The 22,928-nt window shown below is 40.7% G+C and overlaps 2 protein-coding genes across 7 annotated transcripts in view; one reads left to right on the top strand and one right to left on the bottom strand.

Annotated features, from left to right (window-relative positions):
* Positions 1-1,123: 1,123 nt before the first annotated feature.
* Positions 1,124-22,922, bottom strand: AP4S1 (adaptor related protein complex 4 subunit sigma 1). Of its 2 annotated transcripts, none has more exons than XM_061463469.1 (6): positions 22,783-22,922; positions 14,830-15,031; positions 13,203-13,289; positions 12,219-12,287; positions 9,067-9,078; positions 1,124-1,528 (listed from the first exon to the last, which is right to left on the bottom strand). In XM_061463469.1, exons 2-6 carry the CDS (start codon positions 14,965-14,967, stop codon positions 1,400-1,402), a joined length of 435 nt encoding a protein of 144 aa, XP_061319453.1. In that variant the 5' UTR covers positions 14,968-15,031; positions 22,783-22,922; the 3' UTR covers positions 1,124-1,399. The 2 variants fall into 2 exon arrangements, with proteins under 2 accessions (XP_061319453.1, XP_061319452.1); XM_061463468.1 differs by lacking the exon at positions 22,783-22,922 and adding an exon at positions 21,987-22,113.
* STRN3 (striatin 3) overlaps positions 22,068-22,928 on the top strand; it is a 64,716-nt gene continuing 63,855 nt past the window's right edge. For all 5 annotated transcript variants that reach the window (XM_061463458.1, XM_061463461.1, XM_061463459.1 and 2 more), the window contains exon 1: positions 22,068-22,613. In XM_061463458.1, coding sequence (XP_061319442.1) covers positions 22,068-22,613 — 546 coding nt within the window. The remainder of the gene's footprint in view (positions 22,614-22,928) is intronic.

The following is a 22,928-nucleotide window of genomic DNA, read 5'->3' as shown; positions in this document are numbered from 1 at the left end:
TGTTGGTTTGGTTGAGCCTGTGTGGCAAGTTTTGTTCTGTGGCAGTTCTCTTTGGTAACAATCTTTTCTTGGACCGCTGCTCAGGGAGGGCTTGCCGTGAGTCTTGCCTCATGTGTACAAACCAGGCTGAAGCCAGATTGCTTGTCATAGCATCATTCCCAGGACTTGACAGAAACAGTCTTTGGAATTTTCCACAATGCAAAACTGAAGGGCAGTCTCCACCCTTACACTCCTGTGACTATTGTGCTTCAACAGAACGGCTGCATAAACCTTGTGTACAAGTTATCTACTCCAATGCCAGCTTGTTTTGGGGAATGGTTCTTTTAAAGTGATGTGGATGGTTCCCCACACAACCCACCACTCTGCTCCTTTGAGCCAGGTTTCTAGGTGCAATTTAGATGTGACCATTATGTGCCTTCACACACAAAGCTCACAGTGTGTATCATACGCTCTTTCAGTGTCAGGTTATGCCTAGGGTTGGTGCCTAAGTGTTGGTCATGAAGGAGGAGCCAGATACTTTAATTCTAGAAAAGTAATGAAAAGTAATCTCAGGTTGCGTGACTTGTGTGAAGTGGCGTGTTGTACCTGCGAGTACAAGTTAGTGTAGCTACATCCTCCTGCTGAAGGCAAATTTGATTTGGTACCTAGCAGTACCTTTTTTTACTCATCTTTTGTAAAAGTTTTAATTGTGATGCATGGATAGAATATATAAGAGAAAAAATACACCGGTGGCCAAAATAGAAAAGGTTTTGTGTACTTTATGAAGCCAACATGATAGAAGTTTGAACTTTTGATTGTAATTACCTTTTATTAATGTTACCATATTTAATTGCCAAGTTACAACTTATACAGGAATACTAAATGCACACAGACCTCTGTATTTACATTTCTTTTGTAGCTATGACTTACAATGAAATGGGACTGAAAGTAGCTTTTTGATGAAGGATTGATCTAATTCAAAAAAGTGGTCCTAAAAGTTATGGAACTATAATTTACAGTACATTTGTATAAAAATAAATGGAGTTGGTTCTTAAAGGAAGCACTGAAACTTTGAATTTATATTTTCATATTTTCTGTCTTGTCTTAGGCCTGGCACAATGCCTAATTCAGTGACACGTAGACATGCAAGTTGCCACTACTTTATTCTCAGTTTGAAAAAGCGTTGACTGTTGCAGGAAGACTTCTGCTGGGTCAAGAAAGCTGCATCTGAAATGGAAGGTTCCACTTTATGTATAGCTGTGTCTTTCCATTAGGTACACTGGGCATAGGAGAAACAGGAAATATTTTCCAACTAATTTGAATATTGCATGAGTCAGCCTTAATGGCATCAGAACGCTGCTGTCAGCTCTTGATGGCTTCATCATCCTTAGCAGAATGCTTTAGTCAGTCTTGCATCTTCCTAGCTTTCTGCCACTCTGTCAAGCACCAGCAGAGGGGCCAGAATTCTGTTCCTGTTTGTTTCCACAACGCAACCATTTAGCACCATTTCATCCAAAATGATGTGCACTCTGTCCAAATTGAACATGATCTAGAAATGTTTCAGGTTAAGTATATTTTGAACAACATGAAGATAACACGAAGAAAATCTTCGGCACCTTTGTCTTTACTCAAAGTTTGCAAAAATGGGTGTTTCTTAATTTATTCTAGTTTATTTGGTTGTTTATTTTAATAGAGTGAAGGAAACAGATGAACTGACACTTTTTTCCTGACCACAGGGGTGTCAAAAGTTTGTAGTAGAGAAGCTGAAGCCCTAGCAGTATCCCAGCCTGGAAGATTACCACACAGTAGTAAAAGCAAGGTGAACTTGAACTTAGATGTAGATGGTTAATTTTACTGTCTGCCACATGTTGTTTTAATATAAAAATTTTCCCAAAGATTAACAACCTCGAATGGGAAGATGCCCATATTCTGCATTTCCCCTTACAAAACCAACTGTCAGCCAAATTCTTAAAACTTGATTCTCTGATTTTTTTTTTTTTTTTTTTTTTTTTTTTCCCTACCCTAAGTTCCTAAGACTATTGGATCTGCTTGAAAATAGCTTAAGAGGAATATGCTGATAAGTAAAGCTGAGTCATTGATCTAGTAATAAATCTCAGAGCAGTTAAAGTAAATGAATGATCCCTATTTTAAATGCTTTCCAAATGATAATCTCTAATATACTCCTAAAGGAAAATAACTTGAAATGATGAATTTGTGCTGTTGTGATACATTAAATTTGTCCATAATCATGTGTCTTTATCTAATAGCATCTGTCTTGAAGAAAACCAAGCCAGACAACAGGCTCCAGCATTACCTGGCAGGTGTCCTTATGCATACATTCATCGTTAGTGTATCCACTGATAACTGCAAAGGGTTACTCGTGAAAAAGGCCTCTCGTGTTGCCACTTACCACCAGAAGCTGCAGTGGAAACAGGCATAGTAAAAAAAGCCTGCAGCGTACATCTGCTGTGCCTCACTGACGTGTGTGCGTACAGAGGCATGAATAACCCTTCCTCTGCCTTGCTCTCCACCTGCTGCTGCTCTTTAAGTGTGTTCTTTGCTGTGCTCAGCACGTCAGCTTTGCCTTAATTTTGCTCCTTCTAGTTCTTGCCTGTGTATTGAGGACTACTGCAGTGGAGTTAGCACAATGCTTTGCAGTAACTTTCAGTACTTTTTTCCAACTTTGATAGGAATCTCTTGAGGGCCTTCTCTGACTATTATTCTGTTTTTCTTATGATATGTTTTGAGCTCGGGAAGGCAGCCTGGTTTTGCTCTGGTCCTTATATTTGTGTTAGTAGACTTCATTCTAACCAGCAGAGTTGGTTTTAAAAGCATCAGCACCAAGTTTTTAAAGGCATCAATGTTTTCTTCTGTTCGGCATGATGGAGAGTCAATCTCATTTTCTGAAGGCGATTTGGGCATGGAAGAGGACCGCTCTATCCCACAAGGTCTGTGGATTTCACCACAGCAGTCTGCCCTATGCTCTGCCAAACCACAGGAGCAGTGGCAGTACTGAGCTGTACCTGACAACAGCTGAGGAGCCACATATTTCTATGTATTTGTTCTTCCTATGTGGTAAATTCAAATGGTGGGGAGACACCACCTTAAACCACTAGAGCTGCAACAACATGAGCTCATGAAAGCAGAGTCTTAGGCCTGAATTCAAGAAATAGATTCTAGTGAAGTAACACTGAGCATCTCCGTGCCTTTCACTACTGAGGAGCAGTACTGCCCTTAAAACTTCAATAGTTCCTGTGGTTCCAGAGACAAAGGTGGTAGTTTTACTTTGCTTGGCAGACTAAAGACCTCAGACAAATTTCTTCCTGTACCATACTTTTCAAGTAAATCGACCTTTACACAAATATTTTCATCTAAGAAGTTAGAATTTCTTTATTCCAGTACTGTGAGAATTTTTAGGAAAACTGCCTTGCTGGTGCTGCTTACTTCACTTCTGGCACAGAGCAAGAGGATCTGTTAGTGAAGGTAGGTAACATTCCATTCACGTTGCAACAAGTGATAAAGCCAGCTCCTCCTGGATTTCAGTTTTTACACTCTACCACTGATTCACTGTGCTCCAGTTCCCATGGCAGAGCAAGAGCTCCTACCTCTCCTTTCAGAGTCCCAAAGATCTAAAACCTGTAAGAGTGAATCAGTGATGATGCAGTAACTTCCCACTCCCATCAATTTCTCTGCATCACCTTGTTTAAGAAAACACACTTAGCACTGCTTTTTTCCCTTTTTTTTCCCTAAAGACCTGATACCATGTCAAAGGAAAACTGCACTCACACTACTGAGTACCTTGCAGCTGTTCTGCTCAAACCCAGCATGGTTAAATGAGACATCAGTTCCCCTGCAAGGGCCTTCCTGCTTATTTCAAGAGTGGCTTACCCCATTACAGGACATAGTGCTGTGTATGACTTCTGTCCATCTGTAACCCCTTAAGCGTACAGTCGTCATTCCAGAACCACTGACTTCACCTGCAGTTTGAATGGGGATACTAACACTATTCTAGAGACATCTACCATCTTGATTTTTGGAAGGTCCCAAAGCTCCTTCTTTCATTTCCCCTCCCACCTCCCTCTACCATGCTTGGCAAACACCTGGATTTTACAAGGAACACCTTGGCTTTTCCACCCTTCCTGCAGGTCTCATGACTATGTTCTATGGTCTTTATACATACACTGCTTCATTGTTTACATCTGAATGCCCTTCCCAGTGCATCTCTGATCCTTTGCATCCCCCCCACTTGTTTGGCAACTGACCCCAGATTTCAGGGTTTAAAGCCTTGAAGTCACGGATCCACACCCAGCTGAGCTGAAAAGCAGCAAAGCAAACCAGTCTGAGCAACTGGCAACAGGAAAAAGCTGTGTTCTATGTGTGTGCTGCCATGTGCTCCACCCAGAGCTGTCATTCAAGGTCCTGCTTCCAGTAAGAATCCTGGCTGCCCGTAGAAGAGGGTTGAGGGGTTTTCACTAGATCTATGCAGAGGCTAACATGGATTTTAAAACAAGTATGCATAAGAACACATGTATCTCTTCATCTGCAGAGAAAATTCTGTAATGAAAGTTTTCAGAGCACCCAGCTAGGAAATGCTCTTCACAAGTTGGCAGCCCAGGCAAAGGTGAGCCCCTGCTGCCTTTGGTTTACAGATTTCACTCTGTGCCACTGTGGCTGTGTACCTCATGGTAGAAGTAAATGGCACCTGCTACAATTGGTATTTTCTGCTGGCTTTTGGTAACTTAAGAGTTTCCCTTATTAAAAGACATCAACAATACTTTCTACTATCACGGAGTTTTTATGGCACGTACATACTAAGAGGAGGTAAGTGTTATATAGGTGATAGTTAAGCGGGGAAGGAGGGAAGGAAAGGAAAAAGGCACTTTCAGGACTTGCATGTGATAAATACCTTCCTCATGTGGAGACATCTTAAGATACCTCAGGATTTTCCAGGCAAGTAATTAAGGGTGTGTCAAGGCATAAGAGATGATAAAGTGTGGCCAACACCTTGTGATAGCTAACACACCCAGGAGCCCAAACAAAAGCTCTGTAGATTACAGCACAGGTACTTTGCTACTGAATACACAGCATTACAAAACTTTGATTTCCATTCTAGACTATCATCTTCAACCGAAGATTAGAGCTGCTTCTCTTAATCTAAAGTCACACATTCTGACTTTATCTTTGCTAACATTCACTTCAATTACCTTTTAGCCTGTCTAATGGCAGGCCAATTTTAGGCACTGAAACCCATTTGATGCTTTCTGACCATTTCTTCCCAGAACAGCTATGCTGACTTTATAAAGGAGACAACTGGTGCCTTCAAGTTCTGTGATACTTTAGAACAGTTTTAAGCTAATCCTTATAGGTTTGCATTGCATCCACTTATTTTACAGTACAGATTGAAGCGTATCCTCACAAATTCTCAGAACGAATTAATTCCGTTTTCTTACTACTTAAATGCACTGGGTTCTGAGAGTGACAGAAGAACACAGTTGATTAACATGCAGCATTCCCTGTATCAAAGCTTTTTATCTGTCTTATGAGCAGCAGCTAGCTGCAATGGAATGCAATGTGGGTTTTGGATCAAGACAACATTCTTCAAATGCCTGGTCCTAGAGAACCCTGTCTGCCCCCTTCCCGCCCACAAGGGGAACGTAAGTATCTGTTTCTTCTGTAAGTTAACAATGTGTCTTCAAGTAAGTTTTGCTTCACCAGTTCAAGCAATAGAAAAATCAACTTTCTGTGCCTTAGAAACTCTTTAGAAGCTCTCAGAGCTATGGCATTTTTACAATCTCATTGTTATCATCGCACCAAGAAAGTAGGCCTATGCAAGCTGGAGCGTTAAGAGCTGCAGAAAATCCCACCCACTCATGTCATACACATCTAGTGCTGTTAACACATTAGGAAACAACACCCTCAGGACTGGGGTTTCAGTACTTGCCCATTCAAGTACTGCGTCCCACAGCACTACCTACAGGTATTTTAAAAACAAACCAAACAATTTTAGAAATGTTATGTTGTTCTGTCACAGCTACCCTTAAGTATGTGAATGAAAGTGGACATCATTTAATGGCTAAATGCCTTACAGGTCACACATAAAAGCTTCTCTAAACCCCATGCCTACTCTGGAGTTAAAGTAGTTACTTAATTGGCTAGTAGCTAATCAGAAGAGGTAAGTTCCCAATTGTCCATGCACTGGTTAGTATCACACACACACCTGTGTCACCCGTAAGTATAAATATTACACATGAATCCTGCTGGGCAGGATTCAGATGGGACCTACTCTCTGCCTTGTGCAGAAGGTGCCCTTCCCTTCCTGACAGCTGACTTCAGATTCAGGCTATGACACAAGACATGATGCAGCATCCTGGGTGACCTCGGTTTTTCGATCTAAATGAGAGCTGGCATCCCACATTAATAGGAGGGGCTGCATTGCCAAAAGCACGGGGGTGATTGTGTGATGGTCTCAGCCTCCGATTTAACTGGGGTTTGCCCTGTGCATGGGTGAATAGCCTTTAATGATTATCATGTGGTTTTCATCGGTTTGATTTCATGTAATTTCCTACTATTTTTTTCAGGTTAGTAAACGCTACTTTCTATAGAGAATACCCACTATTACTTTTGAAATAAACTTCCTATGGATCTGTACACAAAAGTAATAGTGCAGAGACAGGAAATGGTGACAGTCTCCCACCAGATAGATACTGTGTATACAAAGGTTCTGTAAATACACTTGATGTTAACTGCTACAAACCTTTAGACAGTACTTCCTCCATCAGATATTTTACATCTAAACTCTCTGTACTGAATATAAGAGTTATCAAAAGACTATTTGGCAAAGGAAATGGTTTAATCCCAGATGGGGATATTATCTTACACACTATGAAAGGCATATTGATGGATTATTGCTTGCACTGCATTAACATCTAAGACACTTGTAGCCCAGATCTTACATTGTTCTTCAGGGGCTGCTGTTCAAGCTGTATAAAAAATAAATACAATCTTGGACAACCCACCTCATCTTTACAACTCCGTTTTAGATTTAATGTTCTGAGCACCTCACTTCAGCTATTTCAGGTTAGTAAGTAAGCTGAGCTCCTCTCAGCTTATGAAAAGCTCTTCTTCCTAAATGAAAGAGATTTTCTGTACGTATGTAAAGCAAAATGTTTAACTTGAAAATTGTTCCTGAAATGTATAATGTAGAAAGATGCATTTCTAAGTGGAAAAAATACATGCATCATTCACATCATACATGTCAGACGGATGCATCAGACATGAGCTCTTCCAGTATTATCTCCAGTTTTATCAAATAAGATAGTAATGCGCACTCCTGTTTTCCAAATATTTATATTCACACTCTCATGCAGATGAGATCCGTGTAGAAGATGAACCTCTACAGGAATCATTCAGACACCATATTGCACCCACTGCAACAAGTTGTATATAATACAACTTCTCTAAACAGTGCAGAATAACACTGTGTGCAGAAGCTCTTGGATATACAGTGTCCTTTCTCAGCTATTAAATGGTCTACTGGTGGTAACCTAGTATACACCTACAGGCAATTCCTCTCAGTGTGAAAATGATGACCAGAGGCAGAATTTGGTATCGTCACTACTCCAAACAATCTAAAGGAAAAAGAATCGGGCAATTGCAGACCCAAAATATACCATATGGTAACACAGGGGACTACTTTTTATGTATAATTACTGAACAGGTCATCACGTTAGTTTCTAATTCAGCAAAGCTCACACACAAGTACAAATGGTTCTAATCCTTAACTAGAGTAACTGAATACAAAAATGTAGTTACAGAATTGCTCAGAGACCTTAACAGTCCCTCCATCCTGAAATTTCCTTATTGCTCTATTCTAATACAAATTAATTTAGGAGTGTTATATTAATACCACAGTATTTTGTGAATTTCAAGAAGGAAATAAATAGAGACAGTATACATACACATACATACAGTATATACACACATACCTATATAAGCTCAGTAAATGAAACAGTTCCAGCATATAGCAAGCATTAAAAATTTTACAAAAAATGAAATTACATATTTTTTTTTAGTAAAGGAGTAAAACAATTACAAAAAACTTACAGGTTTTTTTATGTTCTTTGTATGTACTAATTCTAAATTACTTTAGAGTATTTCAGGTGTGTAATTTACATGATTCCAGGGTGGCAACTGTATTTCAGGTGCGTAACTGAAACTCTTTGTACCAGTAGATCTGCATTTAGCCAACAACAAACAGAGGCATAAGGATTGCTGGAGTAGAGTGAGCAGGCAGTGGGACTGGAAGACTGTGCTATATTCTCCAGGTTTAATTTTCTTTGAATTTAGTATTGTATGTTATTTACTTGCTATTTGTGTTTAGCTGTTCGGGACTGTGTTTTAGGATTTGTATTTGGTTGTAGTTCATTTAAAATATATATATATCTATATATTAGTTAATACCCTACAAATCATACACATGAAAATACAGCTGCGGAGGGAGAAGGGTGGTAAAGGTAAAAGGTATCTGTGGCAATGCCTGGGTTCCTAAATTTCCTCCTCTCAGGTCTTTCCCTTTTTCCATCCATACAGAAAGTAAATCTCACCTACACTTTCATGAAGCAAGATCAAAGCACAAACCTAATCTTACAATGATGCTACTGCTAGTTGGCTCAAGACATACCTGTAACATTCAGTTCTTGTTATGGCAGTCATTTCAGCATCTATTTTACTGTAAACTTAAAGCAAAAAGTAAAACCTTGCAGTAATAATTAAGTAAGCCTGAAAGTTCCCCCAGAACACTATCTCTCATGTCTAGGTAGTACCTAGTTCTCTCTAAACAAACTCTCCCTGTCTTACTTTAAATGGTACCAGGCTTATCTCAATGAGTTAGGATTTGAACAAGAAACCCGCACAAACATCAGCCATGCTTTCAGAAAGGTGCCAAAATGGTGCCACTTACTGTAAGTGCAAAATTTGAAAAACCTCTGCATTGTCTTGCCTGTATGACAGCCACTATGACAGCCAGTGCTATGAACTGGAACATACCCCAGAAACAGACAAATGGATTTCTGATGTTGAAAAGGATACATCTAATTCACTCTGCAAGTAAAAGAGTGAGACAACCATTAGTTACAGCTTGATCTCTCATCTCATAGGCATTAAGCATTATTCATCCCTTTATTTTGAAGTCTATCTGCTAATGACACAAAACTTTAGGGTAATTCAGATTTCTGTTCTGGACTGTAAAATTACATGCCTTTTCCTGCAACACTGCTTTGCCTTTGATGCATTACCTGCCTCTGTAACGAAAGCTAATGTTCTGAAATTTTTACTTAGAAAAAACATGAAGGTCACCCACAAGTAACAATTTGAATAGACACAGTGCCATCTGAGTAAGTGATGGAAAACCAGCAATGCAAATCGTGCTAACTCCAGACCTCTATTTTCTCTTCTTTCTGCAAAAAGGGGATGTTAATGCCAAGTTTGCAATTTATATAAAAACACAGCTTAAAATGTTGCTGCAGATCATTTCAACAGTAAAATCTAGACATTGTATATATACATATGGCTGTAGTAGTTGTGGCTGGATATACTGGAGAGGAAAGGCAACTCCAGGCTTTGGACCCTTAGTACTTCTAACTGCTCTCCAGTGCCAGCAATATAATTGTTCACGTAGTCACCATTTCCCTTCTAGTCTTGGCCTGGATTTACCCCAAGTATTTTTATTCCTTTAACCAAAATGTCTGAGTGAGAAGCCCTTGTGGTCTCCCTGCAGTCAACACAAGAGATGGTTATCTTCAAGAGTTGACTCGGCACTCTTGAGGCATGACTCACTTTCTCGAGATACTCATCCGTCCCCTGCCTAGTGGTCATGGGAGTTTAGGATGACCAAACTTCTAACTTAAGTGCCTCAGTTAAATGTCTAAATTTAGAAACAATTAATCACAGCCTCAGCAGTTAAGATCTTGCACAGTTGGGGTGGAGCTGCCTCAGTGCCTGCTGAAAGAGGGAATCTATCTGCTACCAGGGGAATTTAGTTTGCTAACATGGTTTCAGTTCACAGTCTAACCCTGGTTTTAGGCCAAGTTCCCACTGGTAAAATTGCTACTACTTCTATGGTCTAAAGATGCTTTGAACTGGACTAGTTGTAGTCTACAGGCCTCTGCTGAGCGACTCTGCCGTTCTTCAACTGGAAATCTTTCATGTGTCACAAAAACTGTATTTTAAGAGCCTGATCAGTTTAAGTTTAACTCAGCTTTTAGAAGTAATTGAAAACATTGGAATATGTATTCTGAACAGCACGCAGAGTTTTCCCTGGGTAGCCGTAATAAAAGTGAAGAGGACTCAGAATTCCATTTCACAGGCAACTTTGAAAGCTTTCCCCCTAATTCTGTTAATGTTTCTTCTGATATCTGAATTCAAGCTCTGTAAACTCCATTAGATAAAAATAGAGTATGTGAGAACGTTTAAGGCTCACAAGCCTAAAAATAATAGATGACAAAATGTCCTTCTAGAGCAGGACAGATGTCCTTTCCTTTCCCAGAGTTCTGTCTCTGTCATCATCATAATTTGGGATTCTGCTAAAATTCTGCAAATCTTAAACATTAATCCATGAGACTACAGACTTATACTTTCCTGCTCTGTGGTTTCTGCCAGAAACACCAGCTAGAATTATAGCCCTCTTCTTCAGTGCTCTGACATTTATCATGTTATATGCTATCAAAAATAGAACCACAGAATGACATGAGATTTCTTTAACCACCCCCCTTTTCAGTTCCCCTAGTTTCAAACCTGAAATGAGATGGACAGTACAAAAAGCTCTGGTGTGATGAATTCAGCAAATTTCTAAGCAGTGGTTGGGTTATATATGCGATCAAGGAGTTATATGCACTACATTTATATGTATAAGAAATACATCTATTTTTTTGCTCTGCCCCAAGTGAGGAAAATAAAACTTGTCAAATGGTTGGCAACAATTGGCTCAATTAGATAAACAAGATGTGACTAAACTTTATTGTTCTTCCCTGTGCTGTCAGGAATCAAATTCCATTCCTGGTTATCACTGGTGAGGTTGGGACTGCCATCAAAACAATTAAGAGGTAAATTCTGAACTTAGTACAGTCAGAAAGTGATATAGTTAGTACCATCAGTTTCAACAGGCTGGTGTGACATTAGTAGAGATAGATAACAGCCTAAAACACTTGCCAGGCATCTAAACAGTGAAAGGTGCAGATGACTTTTTCAAGTGTGTCCCTGAATTCCTTAGAGGGGGCTCTGCACATCCGCTGCAATACTAGGACTGGAAAACCAGTTACAGACCATGAGGGGGGTATCCAACATATTCCAGCATAGATTTTGTGCTGCAATTGCACTAAAATTGTGCCAAACTGTGACTTGGGGCAAATCTGTTTCTAGCAAAATTATTACAAATCCCATATTGGGTAGCAGGATCATAATGCTGTGTTTTCAACCTTTGTAAAGACAAGCAAACAAAAAGTATCTCCCACCCAAAGGAGCACTGTCATTTTAACTGGAGCCATGCCTGATGTTGAATCCTCACTGAAATGACTACCTATATAATAGCTGTTTTATCTGGTATCCACTGTTGCATGACAACAACATGGAGAGCACAAGTACAGACTCGTTTCTGAGGTTTTATGTGCTCCATCCCTCTGATCTTGTTCACTGAGAGTGATGTCAGCTCCCTGCTTAATGTCTACACCATCTTTATCATAAATGAAATCCATTCAGGGAATATAATGCTCTGAATTGCAAAAAAAAGAGCTGTAAATAAAAACCTCTTTATTTCTTTAAAATGTACATAATGCCAGTGGCTAATTTAAGAGTAGGTGAGCCAAAGAAACCCCTGAATATAAATATATAAGAGCATGCTTTTCTAACAGATATATTTCTGATATTCTTTGATTGATGCTTTATAACCCATCTGTACTTTTCTGAAGAATCAACTAATACTGCTTTTGTGTGTGCGTGTGTTTTGGTTTTTGGGTTTTTCTTTTTGGAAGAAATGCTCATGCTGAAGTATTCAAACTTCTAAATGTATATGGAAAAAAATATAAATTCTCTTTCAATTTATTCCCTGAAATTACATATTCATAGAATGGTTTGGGTTGGAAGGGACTTCAAAGATCATCTAGTTCCAACCCCTTACCATAAGCAGGTATAACTCATACTAGATCAGCTTTGAAAGAGAAGAACTGTTTTGTAATAATTCAACTCACCACTCTGCTGAAGTATTTGTCCAGAACTTCCACAAAATTATGAATTAGTTCATATACTGCCATCTCATTCTGAAATTAAATTAAAAACAAGTGAAGAGCAAATAAATAGCTAGAAAAGGTAACCATATTCTTTGTGCTATTTCAGTTAGTGCTGCATGAAAAGCAACTAGAAAATATAGTAAAGCCTACTAAAATAAAGCACACAAGCTCAGGCCACCATGGGATGAAGATAAAGTAACCATGTGGTTACGCAGCAGAGGTCACACTGGCCAGCTGCAGCACAGAGCCAGGGTATGCTGCAGTAGTAGATGTGGCCATCTTTGTAGCAAAGCCAAAAGAATTTGCCCCCCATTGCACAGCATTAAAACTCTGACTTGAAGACACTGTGGTAGTCAGCAGCTACCTTCCACACCACCCTGATAAGGTCTTCAATAGTAAGCTTTGAATTAATTTCTGATTACCAGGAATCAATGTAAACACTAAAGCCTTGCAGGCTCAGCCTGAACGTATGAAATAACAGCACTTGTAATTTTTCAGATACCTTTTTTTTTTTCATTTTTTAAATACAGTAAATTGGCAGCTTTCTAGCTGACAGCATGGATTTTCTTTGGCCAAGGAGGTTAAAACAGTGAGCAGTTGGGAAATCACCATAAATAAGACAGGTGATCTGGCTGTAATGGTAACATATGTTGAGAAACACTACCCCACATAATTTTACATTTAATCAAATTCAGAAAGCAGCATCAGCACAAGGCTCAGAAAGACTGTCTCATGATAACAGTTCAGTCTGCTGCTACAGACTGAAGTCCAACATACCACATTTTTTTATACCTCCTTTTTTTCATAGATTTTTTATTATTTTTGCAATGACTCCTTAAAATTCTCTAATTCCTATTGCAAAATTCCATACTAGAAGCAGACTTGAGCTCTTGACCATAACAATCACTGTAAGCTCTCATTTCCAGAGGGTATGTAATTTCTTACCTCTGTGTGGTCGATTCCAACAACTACAAAAAGGGCTGCATACTGTCGGTATACCAGCTTGAAGTCCTTATACTCAATGAAAGAGCACTAGGCAGAAACAAAACAAGTAAAATATAATAGCTGCTACTTAAGTATACAACAGTATTAAGCACAGAGTGCTCAAAGAGCCTATGCTTTCATGTTCATAAGGCCCACAAAGAACAACGGATTTCTCAAGATCCACCATGGAATTTTGACTTGAAAGAAATTTCTTAGGGCATCTATTACACAAAACATTTCATCTGTTGACAGAAAACGTGCTACTGTATTTTAAATGGAAAAACTGGAACAGAGTTGAAATGACTTGTTTTGGGGTTATAAGGCTGTTGATCCTTCCCCTAAACTTTCATTTGGAAGAACTTCCAAAAGGGACAACCTGAAGGTCATTTTCATGTTTAAAAAATGATCAATATTTTTATATAAATATTAGGAGCATGAAGACTTCCAGACCCAAGGAGGGAAATTAACATGTCTTTTACAGTGGGAGAGAGGCCAGCAGATGGTGCTGTTAAACGCTGCTTTACAAGATGCCTCCGCCTGTATTTTTTCAGTATCATTCTGCTCAGTCCTTGAAATGACAGCGTGCCGTTAGTTCCTTTGGTGAAATTTCAGTTTGGAGATGCCCTTGCAAGAGCAGTGCAGAAGAGGTTCATTTCTTTAGCCACTGTTAAGTCTGTGAACTAAGGTATTTCATAGGAACTGCTACTTTTTCCTCAGGCTTTCTAGAATGAGGTTCACACTGTTCAAAGACATGTCATTAATGAAAAGTAAGGAAGCTGCCTTCAGAACACAAACCCAAAATCTTCACTCACAATCCAAGTTACAGATTTCTCCTCCAATGCAAGTCAATGTGTTGTGCCATTAACAGTTCGTGAAGTTTGGTACTTTTCTAAAAGAGCTGATGGCTCAACCGAGCCATGAAAATCTCAACTTTCATCTAAGAAATCTTCCAACTTCTGGGTTTTCTTTCTTTTTTTTTCAGAAATTGTGAACACTTCTTTTGAATAAAAATGCCTAATACAGGCCTAAAATTTTGTGTTTCCAAACCCCCCTGTGCTTCAGATAGTATTTTCATCCTCACTCATAAATTTTTTGTTTAAACTTGGAGCTGTCAGTAGTATCCTTACTACCCTCCAGCAAAGCAGCAGCAATAGCTCTCTATTGATCTCTACCAGACAAGCAGTAAAAGGATAAAATAAATTCTTACTGGATTTCTGAGCTTCTTCAAACAAAAAGGAGGAACTTTCATGCAGTGATACACAAAATTCCAAAATCTCTGTAAGCCTCAGGAAAACATATTTATTCAACGCAGAATAACAGTTCAACGGACTGAAACCATAATGTAGAAATACAATCTTTTTCTTCATGGGTACAAATGAAATAATGACTTGGAAAGGAAACTGATGTATTTTCAGAATTATTGACATGAAAAATGTGAGATGTAGAACCATGCAGAGGAAGCTCTTAGTGACCTCGTCTAGTGGTGGACTTGGCAGTCCTGGAGCAATGGGTGGACCTGATTATCTTAAAGGTCTTTTCCAACCTAGCTAATAAATAGAACAGCTAGGGGAAGAACTACAAAACACACCTGATCCTTTGAACGGGAAAGACAGTTTTTGATTACTTCAGCTTCCAGCATTGTCCGTTTCTTAATTTCTACATGCTCATAATACCTAGAAAGTCTTGTTTGACCTTGTTTGTTTACCATAAGAAAAAATTTTATCATTTCTGGTTTTGTTGATCTCAGCAGAAGGTCTGAACGTGGGGTGCAGGAATCAAGGAGAGTATTTCTGTGAGGAAAAAAGGAAAAATAGGAGTTAACATAGGAGTTATAAAAGACTTCCTAAAAACTAGCCAGCCTAGGCACGCACATATTTAAGACTGAGATTTAACAATTTCATTCATACTATCCTGATGTCAGAGTTAAGGAAGAGAAGACAAAGGGAAACGCATGGGCCACAACACATGACCATTTCTTTAATGCAGAGTGACGGCCTTCTTAACATTCAGATATCGGCAGTAAAAGCATGTACCCTGAGCTGGACCAGGAGCTGCTGTTTTCTCCCATCTAATTTCCCACACTGAAGTGAAAGGTAGATTCTGCACATCATAAAGACTAAGTGTGGGTCTTTGATAGCTAAGAAGAAACCTGTTCAAGTTAATTACTTAAAACAGCTTCATCTCACTCAATCTAAGTAATTATTAATCCACACAATGCCACTGAAATAGTTCTAGAATATAAATGTCACATGCAATGTGCAATGAGAAAGGCTATTAAAAAGAGCACAGCATGTATCAGAATCTGTTTGCTGAACAACTGATATCTTTCATGTTCTGAAAGGCATGCAAAAAAAGGTAAGCTGCAGATGTAATTTTTTTAAATAGTTCTGGGTTATTTTCTTTAATGCCATAAACAGTCACTGTAATGTTTTCCATCTGTCTCCCTATGTGGATCACAGATTTATTGGGCCAAATGCTCTTGAAGTTTATGCGTTGGAAACACAGCAAGTACCGCAAAAGCTGTTTATTACAGTTCTGAAGACGCGCTCCTTACCTGATGCAAATACTCTCTCCTAAGCGTCTCACAGCTCCTGTGAGAAAGTCCAAGCTGAAAAAAACCTATCAGGAATCCACAGAACAGCCCAGTGTAGCTCTTCATGTAAAAACAGTGTATCTTGAAGCAGAAAAGCAAAAGCAGAAAAAATAAAAACCCTAAAATAGGTCTCTGAAGCAGCAATCTCACAGACATTTAAACATATGCTGATATTTTATACAATGCAAGCTGCATAGATGCTGCCTCATATTACTAGCAACTTGAACAAACTGGTTATATACTATTCATGGGTGCTAACTCCATATACAAAGTTTAGATTTCTATACCAAATGTATCTTCACTAATTAGACTTGACACTGAGAATTCATAAGTAAGTGACACCTGCGGTGAACAGAATTCCAGGATCAATCCTCAGGACAAGAGAATCTGCTTGGAATCATGGCAGTCTCAGAGCTTCCTCATTTCCATCAGGCATAATGAAGTCTCTTCACATCAAGAACAGGAGCACGCTTTTGTTGATTTGCTCTGACAGAAGAGTCATGGATGCCAGCCAGCACTGCTGCAGTGGGGCACATGGCTGGTCCACTGCACCCCAGGCTTCTGAACCAGCACAAGTTGGTCTCCAATAAAGAGTGAACCAGGTAATGAAGACAAAAAAGGGCCCAGATGGAAATTTATGATAGGATCTTCATTGTCGGATGGCAGCTTAAGCTGACATCTGACTAAATGGAAGAGTACCTTCTGTATCACCTTCTCTGTATTCAATATGTGGTTCTTCCCCCCCTCCCCCCCCATTCTATTTTGCATTGCTGCCCCAAGTTACAGTTGCAATAGGAAGACATATCTTAATATTCTGAGGCATAGAGAAAGGTAAAACAGCCAGATGACTAAGTAATTTTTTGATACAAACCTTCTAAGTAAGGATAAAAATGAATGACTCCTTCCAGCTTACGAGGCACTCAACCAAGGGCCAACCTCATTAGCAAAAGAAACCTGAAGCTTTAAAACTACTCTAAAAGGGCTGTGGTCTGAAAGAGGAAAAAACTAAGAAACGTTGCCTCTCGTTTTAATGAAAGAAATAGCAAGCTCAGACATGGGAGACCAAAAGCTACATAAGCTGTTCATACCAACTGCAAAACATGTCTGTCCAAGCTAAGCAGATAATGACAGCAACATAGACACCTTTTAATTTTTCTTAGTTTTATCCTTTATGTTTGGTACTGCTGGAGCATGAATTAATAGTCCTCTATTTTCAACAAGTTGTTTCCAAGCTATTTTAATAATTTAGTCAGAAATGGTACTGGGGAGTGTAAGCCCTGTTCTCAGAAATCAGCAAGTTGCAGAAAGCCATCCTTGAAGAGTAAAACCTGAGGTGTAGCATCTCTGCAGGTATTCATGTGAGACCTGACAGTGCAACAGTAAAAATACCCCAAGAGCACTGACAGAGCTCCTGTACTTTGAGCTACTGATAAGCAATATATAACGGCAAAAAATATATGAAGAATTGATATATATGGATGCTATTGCAGGATTGTCCCCTTTATTAACTATTTACTCCTTTATTAAGCTAATGCTTCTACATGTTTAATCCCTTTCTGATGTTACAACTACTGTATCTTTGTGTATTCTTATGAATGGCCTGGATTGTTTTACATATGAAAATACTTTAGACCAGTACTCTGAATCCTCACAGATGCTCTTACTCAGAATAGATATAAAAAAAAGAAGAATCATGTTGTAATGACAGTAGAACCACAGTAGTACTCCAATGTGTTATCTGTAATCTCTGAGGCAGTCATTAGTCACAGTATTAGAAGAGGTGATTAACAGCTGTAGGAAATAGGTCCACTAGTATCACTGGTCATTTCTGTACTTTCCCACCAGCCCCAAAAATAGCCTCCAGAGTTTTAGACAAAAGTCTTGCTCATGTGTCAGCACAAGCACACAGTTTTGTGCAAAACACTGGAGTGAATTTGTATGTACAAATGATTTTTACTTTAGTTTACAAAAAGCATGCAAGCATAGCTGTGAACTCTAACTTTGAGAATAACACCAGTGTTAAAAATATCTTAAGGGTATTTTTTTTTTAAATAAAGTACTTTAAAATAAAATAATTCTGAAAAAAAACCAAAACTTGTAGAAATAAAAACATTTGCTTGCACAATTTAGAGAAAAAAAAAATAAGGAAATTACTGGGTTTTGTTTCTAACAAAGAAAGTTTATTTCTTCTTCTCTTTTCATCTTGGCTTCCAGATACAGACAACATGTTAAAATTAGTTTTGCACATGTGAGTTGTAAAGAAACTTATAAAATATAAAAAACACACAAAAAGCAAATCTGTGCATTATGGTGGGTAGAGAAACTCCCATTCCTTGGAATCATATAATAGTTAGGGTTGGAAAGGACCTTAAGATCATCCAGTTCCAACCCCCCTGCCATGGGCAGGGACGTCTCACACTAGACCATGTTGCCCAAGTCTCTGTCCAACCTGGCCTTGAACACTGCCAGCAATGGAGCATTCACCGCTTCTTTGGGCTGCCTGTTCCAGTGCCTCACCAGCCTCACAATAAAGAGCTTCTTCCTTATATCTAACCTGTTAAGTATGAACTCATTACCCCTTTTCCTACAGCTACAATCCCTGATGAAGAGTCCCTCTCTGGCATCCTTGTATAGGTTCCCTTCAGATATTGGAAGGCTGCTGCAAGTTCTATGTATTTGAGAAGCTACCTTTTGAGATAAATAATCAATACTCTGCTTACAAAGATAGCTCCATTTCTTCTGATATGACTCTTAAGTGCTTTCTGTGCATTCTCATGTACACATGTGTATCAACATACCTACACATTATGATGTTTTTACGCATACACAATCAAATGGTTCAAGGGAATTGGTGACAAGAAGCAAACCTTTCGTATCTCTGCCATTATTTTGCTCATTTTAGTAATGAAAACACATTACTATCTGAAGGCTGTTTGTCAGAAATGAATAGGCTGTCCCATTCCAGGTCACTGGATAGCTATCTGCATCACAAATGCACTCAGGAACAGAAGACTGGAAGGAACTATCATGATCCTGATGGACTGTCAAGTCCAGCTCTCCTTGTCAGAGTTAACCATGCATTAGAAATTCTATCCAGAATAGCTTACAGTATATTCTTTGAGCATATGAAATCTATAAAATACCTACAGACTCCCTAGAAGCAAAAATCTCAGAAGGTATCACTTGAGGAAGATGTAAAAAGTCTTGAAACTGCAAACCTTCCTTCAAGAGAAATTACCTTTCAGAGTGACAGAGTAGCACTCTCTTATTTCCTTCACAAAATATTTCTCCTGTAAGGATGATCTGGCATTCACACAAACAACATGCAGTTTAAGTGCTGTTATTTTAATATGCACTATTACACTGTGTTAGATCTCACCCTCATTGAAGTATCTCTCACAGATAAATATCTATGAGAAAACTGGTATCACGATTGGCTTGTGTGACTCATGCTGGCAGACTAATGGAGTATGTAGTCATTGATGACTTAGAATACAATGACTTTTAACTCCTTCTAAACCAGCACATACGCAGAAGACTAAGGTCTCAGCTCATAACGACATGGATGCTTCTTGATTTTATTGTCCCAATCAGGCTTGTACCCCCTGCATGTATAGGTTAACTCTAGCCTTGTATTTCAGGACAACCTGAGAGCTGCCTGGTTTACTTCAGATTACCAAAACAGAAACCATGACGGGTCAGGAACTGCTTCCAGGCCATGCCAGCTCTGCAGGCTGCATAACCGCAACAGACACCTCAAAGTAGGTTGTCCCTGTTTTTGAGTCACACCCGTCAAAGCTCTCTTTTTAGACACTGTTAAGACCTCTTAAAGAGGCAAAGCCTGCAATACCTGTTTTGCAGATAAAAAGATCTTAAGTGTCTAACATGGCCAACCCAGCAGATTTGACATGCAGTAATAGAAAACATACTTAAAACATGATTTTAATTATTCCCTCAGTAGATACAAGCCATCAACATTAATTTATTTTGTCACAGATTTCTGCAATATTAATACATACTCGGACACATAAATTACAAAAAAAGAAACACAACCTCAGTTTGGGACTTCTTGCAGTACAGTTATCATTCAAATTAGACTCGTCTCTCAACCTAAAACAACTCTAGCCAATGTCCATAGGTTTAGAAACATTTTAGTTATTGCACTGTAATGTTTTGCAATATTCCATGGCTTCTCAGCTAAAATGTAAATAAGAGACCAGCTCTAGCAAACAAAAAAGTACACTACAGTTTTTACAGAACTGCTTCACCAGAATAAAAGAAGAATAAAAATATAACTGTTAGATAGAACTATAATTTACTGCACTGTCCAACTCTAAATAAGTTGGGTTTCTGGATGCATAGGTTTAAACGCACTTTATGTGTGTACTAAGTGTAGAACAAACGGTTAAACTGGAATGAAAGCATTAATGAGAATAAAAAAATGGCTAAACAGTAGAGGCACAAGTAGATGACAGTATGGGAACGAATACTTCTGAGATACAGATCTGCCTACAGAGCTTCCTGGCTATGAATTTATTGTACAGAAGTATGGAGCAAACAAACACCGCTCACATACTCTAAACCCTTGCTCTTCCTACTTTTGTTATGATCATGGACAAGGCTTTAACAAAAATCACATGCAGTGTTAATATTTATCAGTAACAGTAATTTTTGTATTCTAGATCTTACTATTGTGCACATTAAAATTCATCCAAAGATGAAACAAGTATGTCCATGTGACTTTAAAATAAAGTACTGTGTCCAACTTCAGGATCAGGGATTCTAAAAAAGAAACCTTATTAATCCAGGGAAGTCAGGGAGGAAGGAAAGAGTAAAAAAGTTTTCCTTTGCCACTGAGTTGTCAAAATACTGGCTGAATATAGAAACAGAATTAAATTGCAGTAACTCCCATATACTCAAGAATGAGGAATGTCCCATGAGACTGGGGCTAAAAAAAAGGCTAAACTAGTTACATGTCTTAACTTTTGGTAATGATTTGATATTGTCAGTAGACAATGAAAAAAATCAGCTGAGGTGGAAAGGCTTTGAATTTAGATGGGCTAATCTGCATGGAATCAGGAAGACCGCAGGATGAAATTCTATTGGGAAATGACTTAACGGGCAAAAAAGGAAGGACTGAACAAATCAACTGAAATGTCAATATGCACCTGAGGAGAGATTAGTACAGAAAGGAAATACCAGTACTGTGATGAGCAGTATTTTTTTTTTCAGTAATTAACACAATTCCAGCTCTGCCAAGCATGAGCCCTGTTTAGGAAACTATCCAATTTTTTACTGAATGAGTACAGCATGTAAATATTTTGAAGAGAGGCAAACCCAAACTCCTACCTGACTTACAATGGGTGACCTACAGTTCAGTTCAAATAGATTGTGATGATAATCTGTAAATATTTCATTTCAGAGCTTCATTTTGCAACTGAGGCAATTTCACCCTACCCAAGCTGTGCACCAAATACAGCATTGTCATCACATGTGAAGCTGATAAAGGCAAAAATAAACCACTGATTTTCTGGCAAACCTTTCCTCATGTGGAAAACACTTTTGGATAGCCAACATTGTGCACTTCCCCTGCTTAAGGAGGGAATGCATTGCACACGTGCCTTATCACTGAGACATAAAGATGACCACTCGCGTCAACTTCCAGAGATACGCCATAAATTTAAGAACTCCATTCTAAAACCACCCCTCTGCGGGGCAACTTCAGCGCACCATAAACAGCGCCGAGTTTGAGAGGCTTCAGCATTCAATCCCCGCCGTGCCGCCTGCACGCCGGACTGAGCGGCACGCCCAGGCTCAGACCCCGGACCGGGCCATTCATGGGGCTTTCACGAGAGCGTCTGACGCTTCCGAGGCGCCGGCGAGCCAAACCTCCGCCATCCCAGCGTAACACCACTACTTCCGCCTCTCGCTCCACAGCGGCCGGAAGCCGCCTGGACGCGCTGTCCCGCGGAGACCGGACCCGGACCCGGGCCCGGGCCCGCCAGCGTCGGCACCGACTGACGCACCGGGGTCTGGAGCCTTCCTCTCCTCACGGCTACTGCCGCTACATCCTGTACCAGGGTGGCTGTCCCCTGGGAGACGGTGTGCCTCCCCCCAAAGCCGCTCGCCCGCCCCCAGGGCACAGCGCTCACCTCCCCTCCCGCGCATGCGCACTCCACCGCTTGCCCGTCCCGGAGGAGGAGGCCGGCTGCCGAGGGGAGCGATTTCCCGGCATGCGCGGCGTCGTTCCTCCTCCCCGCCCGGCCGCGGGTGGGTGGGCCGACGGCTGTAATGGCGGCTGGTGGAGGTTCGGCGCTGCTCTGACACCCGGATACGGCTCGGCGCAGTCCCCCCTCCCCGTGCCCGGCCCGCCCCCCTCCTCACCAGCCAGCTCCGCTCACCCCCTCCCTGGCCCCTGCTCCAGGCCCCAGCCGCGGGACGAGGAGGAGGGCTCCCCGCAGACAATGGACGAGCACCCTGGAGCCGGAGGAGGTGGTGGGATGGCGGCCGCCCCGAGACCGCAGCAGCCACCGCCGCAGGCGGGTGGGAACATGAACCTGCAGTCGGGTGGGGGCTGCGTGGGGCCAGGAGCCGGAGGAGGGTCACAGCAGCAGCCCCAGGGCCCCGCGGCCCCGGCTGGCCAGGAGGCAGCGGGCCCCGCCGAGCTGTCCCGGCCCCAGCACTACACCATTCCGGGTATCCTGCACTACATCCAGCATGAGTGGGCTCGCTTCGAGATGGAGAGGGCGCACTGGGAGGTGGAGCGGGCCGAGCTTCAGGTACGGGGAGCGAGGGCCGGCTCCGTGCGGAGCGAGGCATAGGCCGGAACCGGCTCGGTGGGCTCTGGGGACCGGGCCGCGCTCGGGAAGCGGGAGCAAAGCTGCGCGGGCGAGCGGAGCCTGTTGGGCCTCTGAGGCTGAGCCGATCGCTGTGGCTTGGAGACGATACCTTGGCGACGTCCGGCGAGCGAAGAGGCTGGGTATGCGAAGGCGCAGCCCCTCACAGCCTGAGCTGGGCTTCTTTCCCTGGGGCAGCCATTTTGGTTTTTAGCATGGCGCTCGCCTGGGCTCCTGGCTCCGGAGGCAGCCCCTGCT

This window comes from Pezoporus flaviventris, unplaced genomic scaffold, assembly GCF_033815535.1.
Source record: "Pezoporus flaviventris isolate CSIRO_AGI_PZ_B2104156 unplaced genomic scaffold, CSIRO_AGI_Pfla_v1 ptg000036l, whole genome shotgun sequence".
In the NCBI taxonomy this organism is placed as follows: domain Eukaryota; kingdom Metazoa; phylum Chordata; class Aves; order Psittaciformes; family Psittacidae; genus Pezoporus; species Pezoporus flaviventris.
This window is presented reverse-complemented; position numbering and strand designations above follow the sequence as displayed.

Bases quoted from the DNA above. Each gene is read 5' to 3' on its own strand.
- AP4S1 (XM_061463468.1), bottom strand. From the start codon at position 22,069: ATGCCGGGAAATCGCTCCCCTCGGCAGCCGGCCTCCTCCTCCGGGACG. The intron at 15,032-21,986 runs GTGAGCGCTGTG...TTTTCCTCACAG, and splicing joins GCGCATGCGCGGGAGGGGAG to AAATACTCTCCTTGATTCCT. The intron at 12,288-13,202 runs GTAAGAAATTAC...ATTTAATTTCAG, and splicing joins TTGGAATCGACCACACAGAG to AATGAGATGGCAGTATATGA.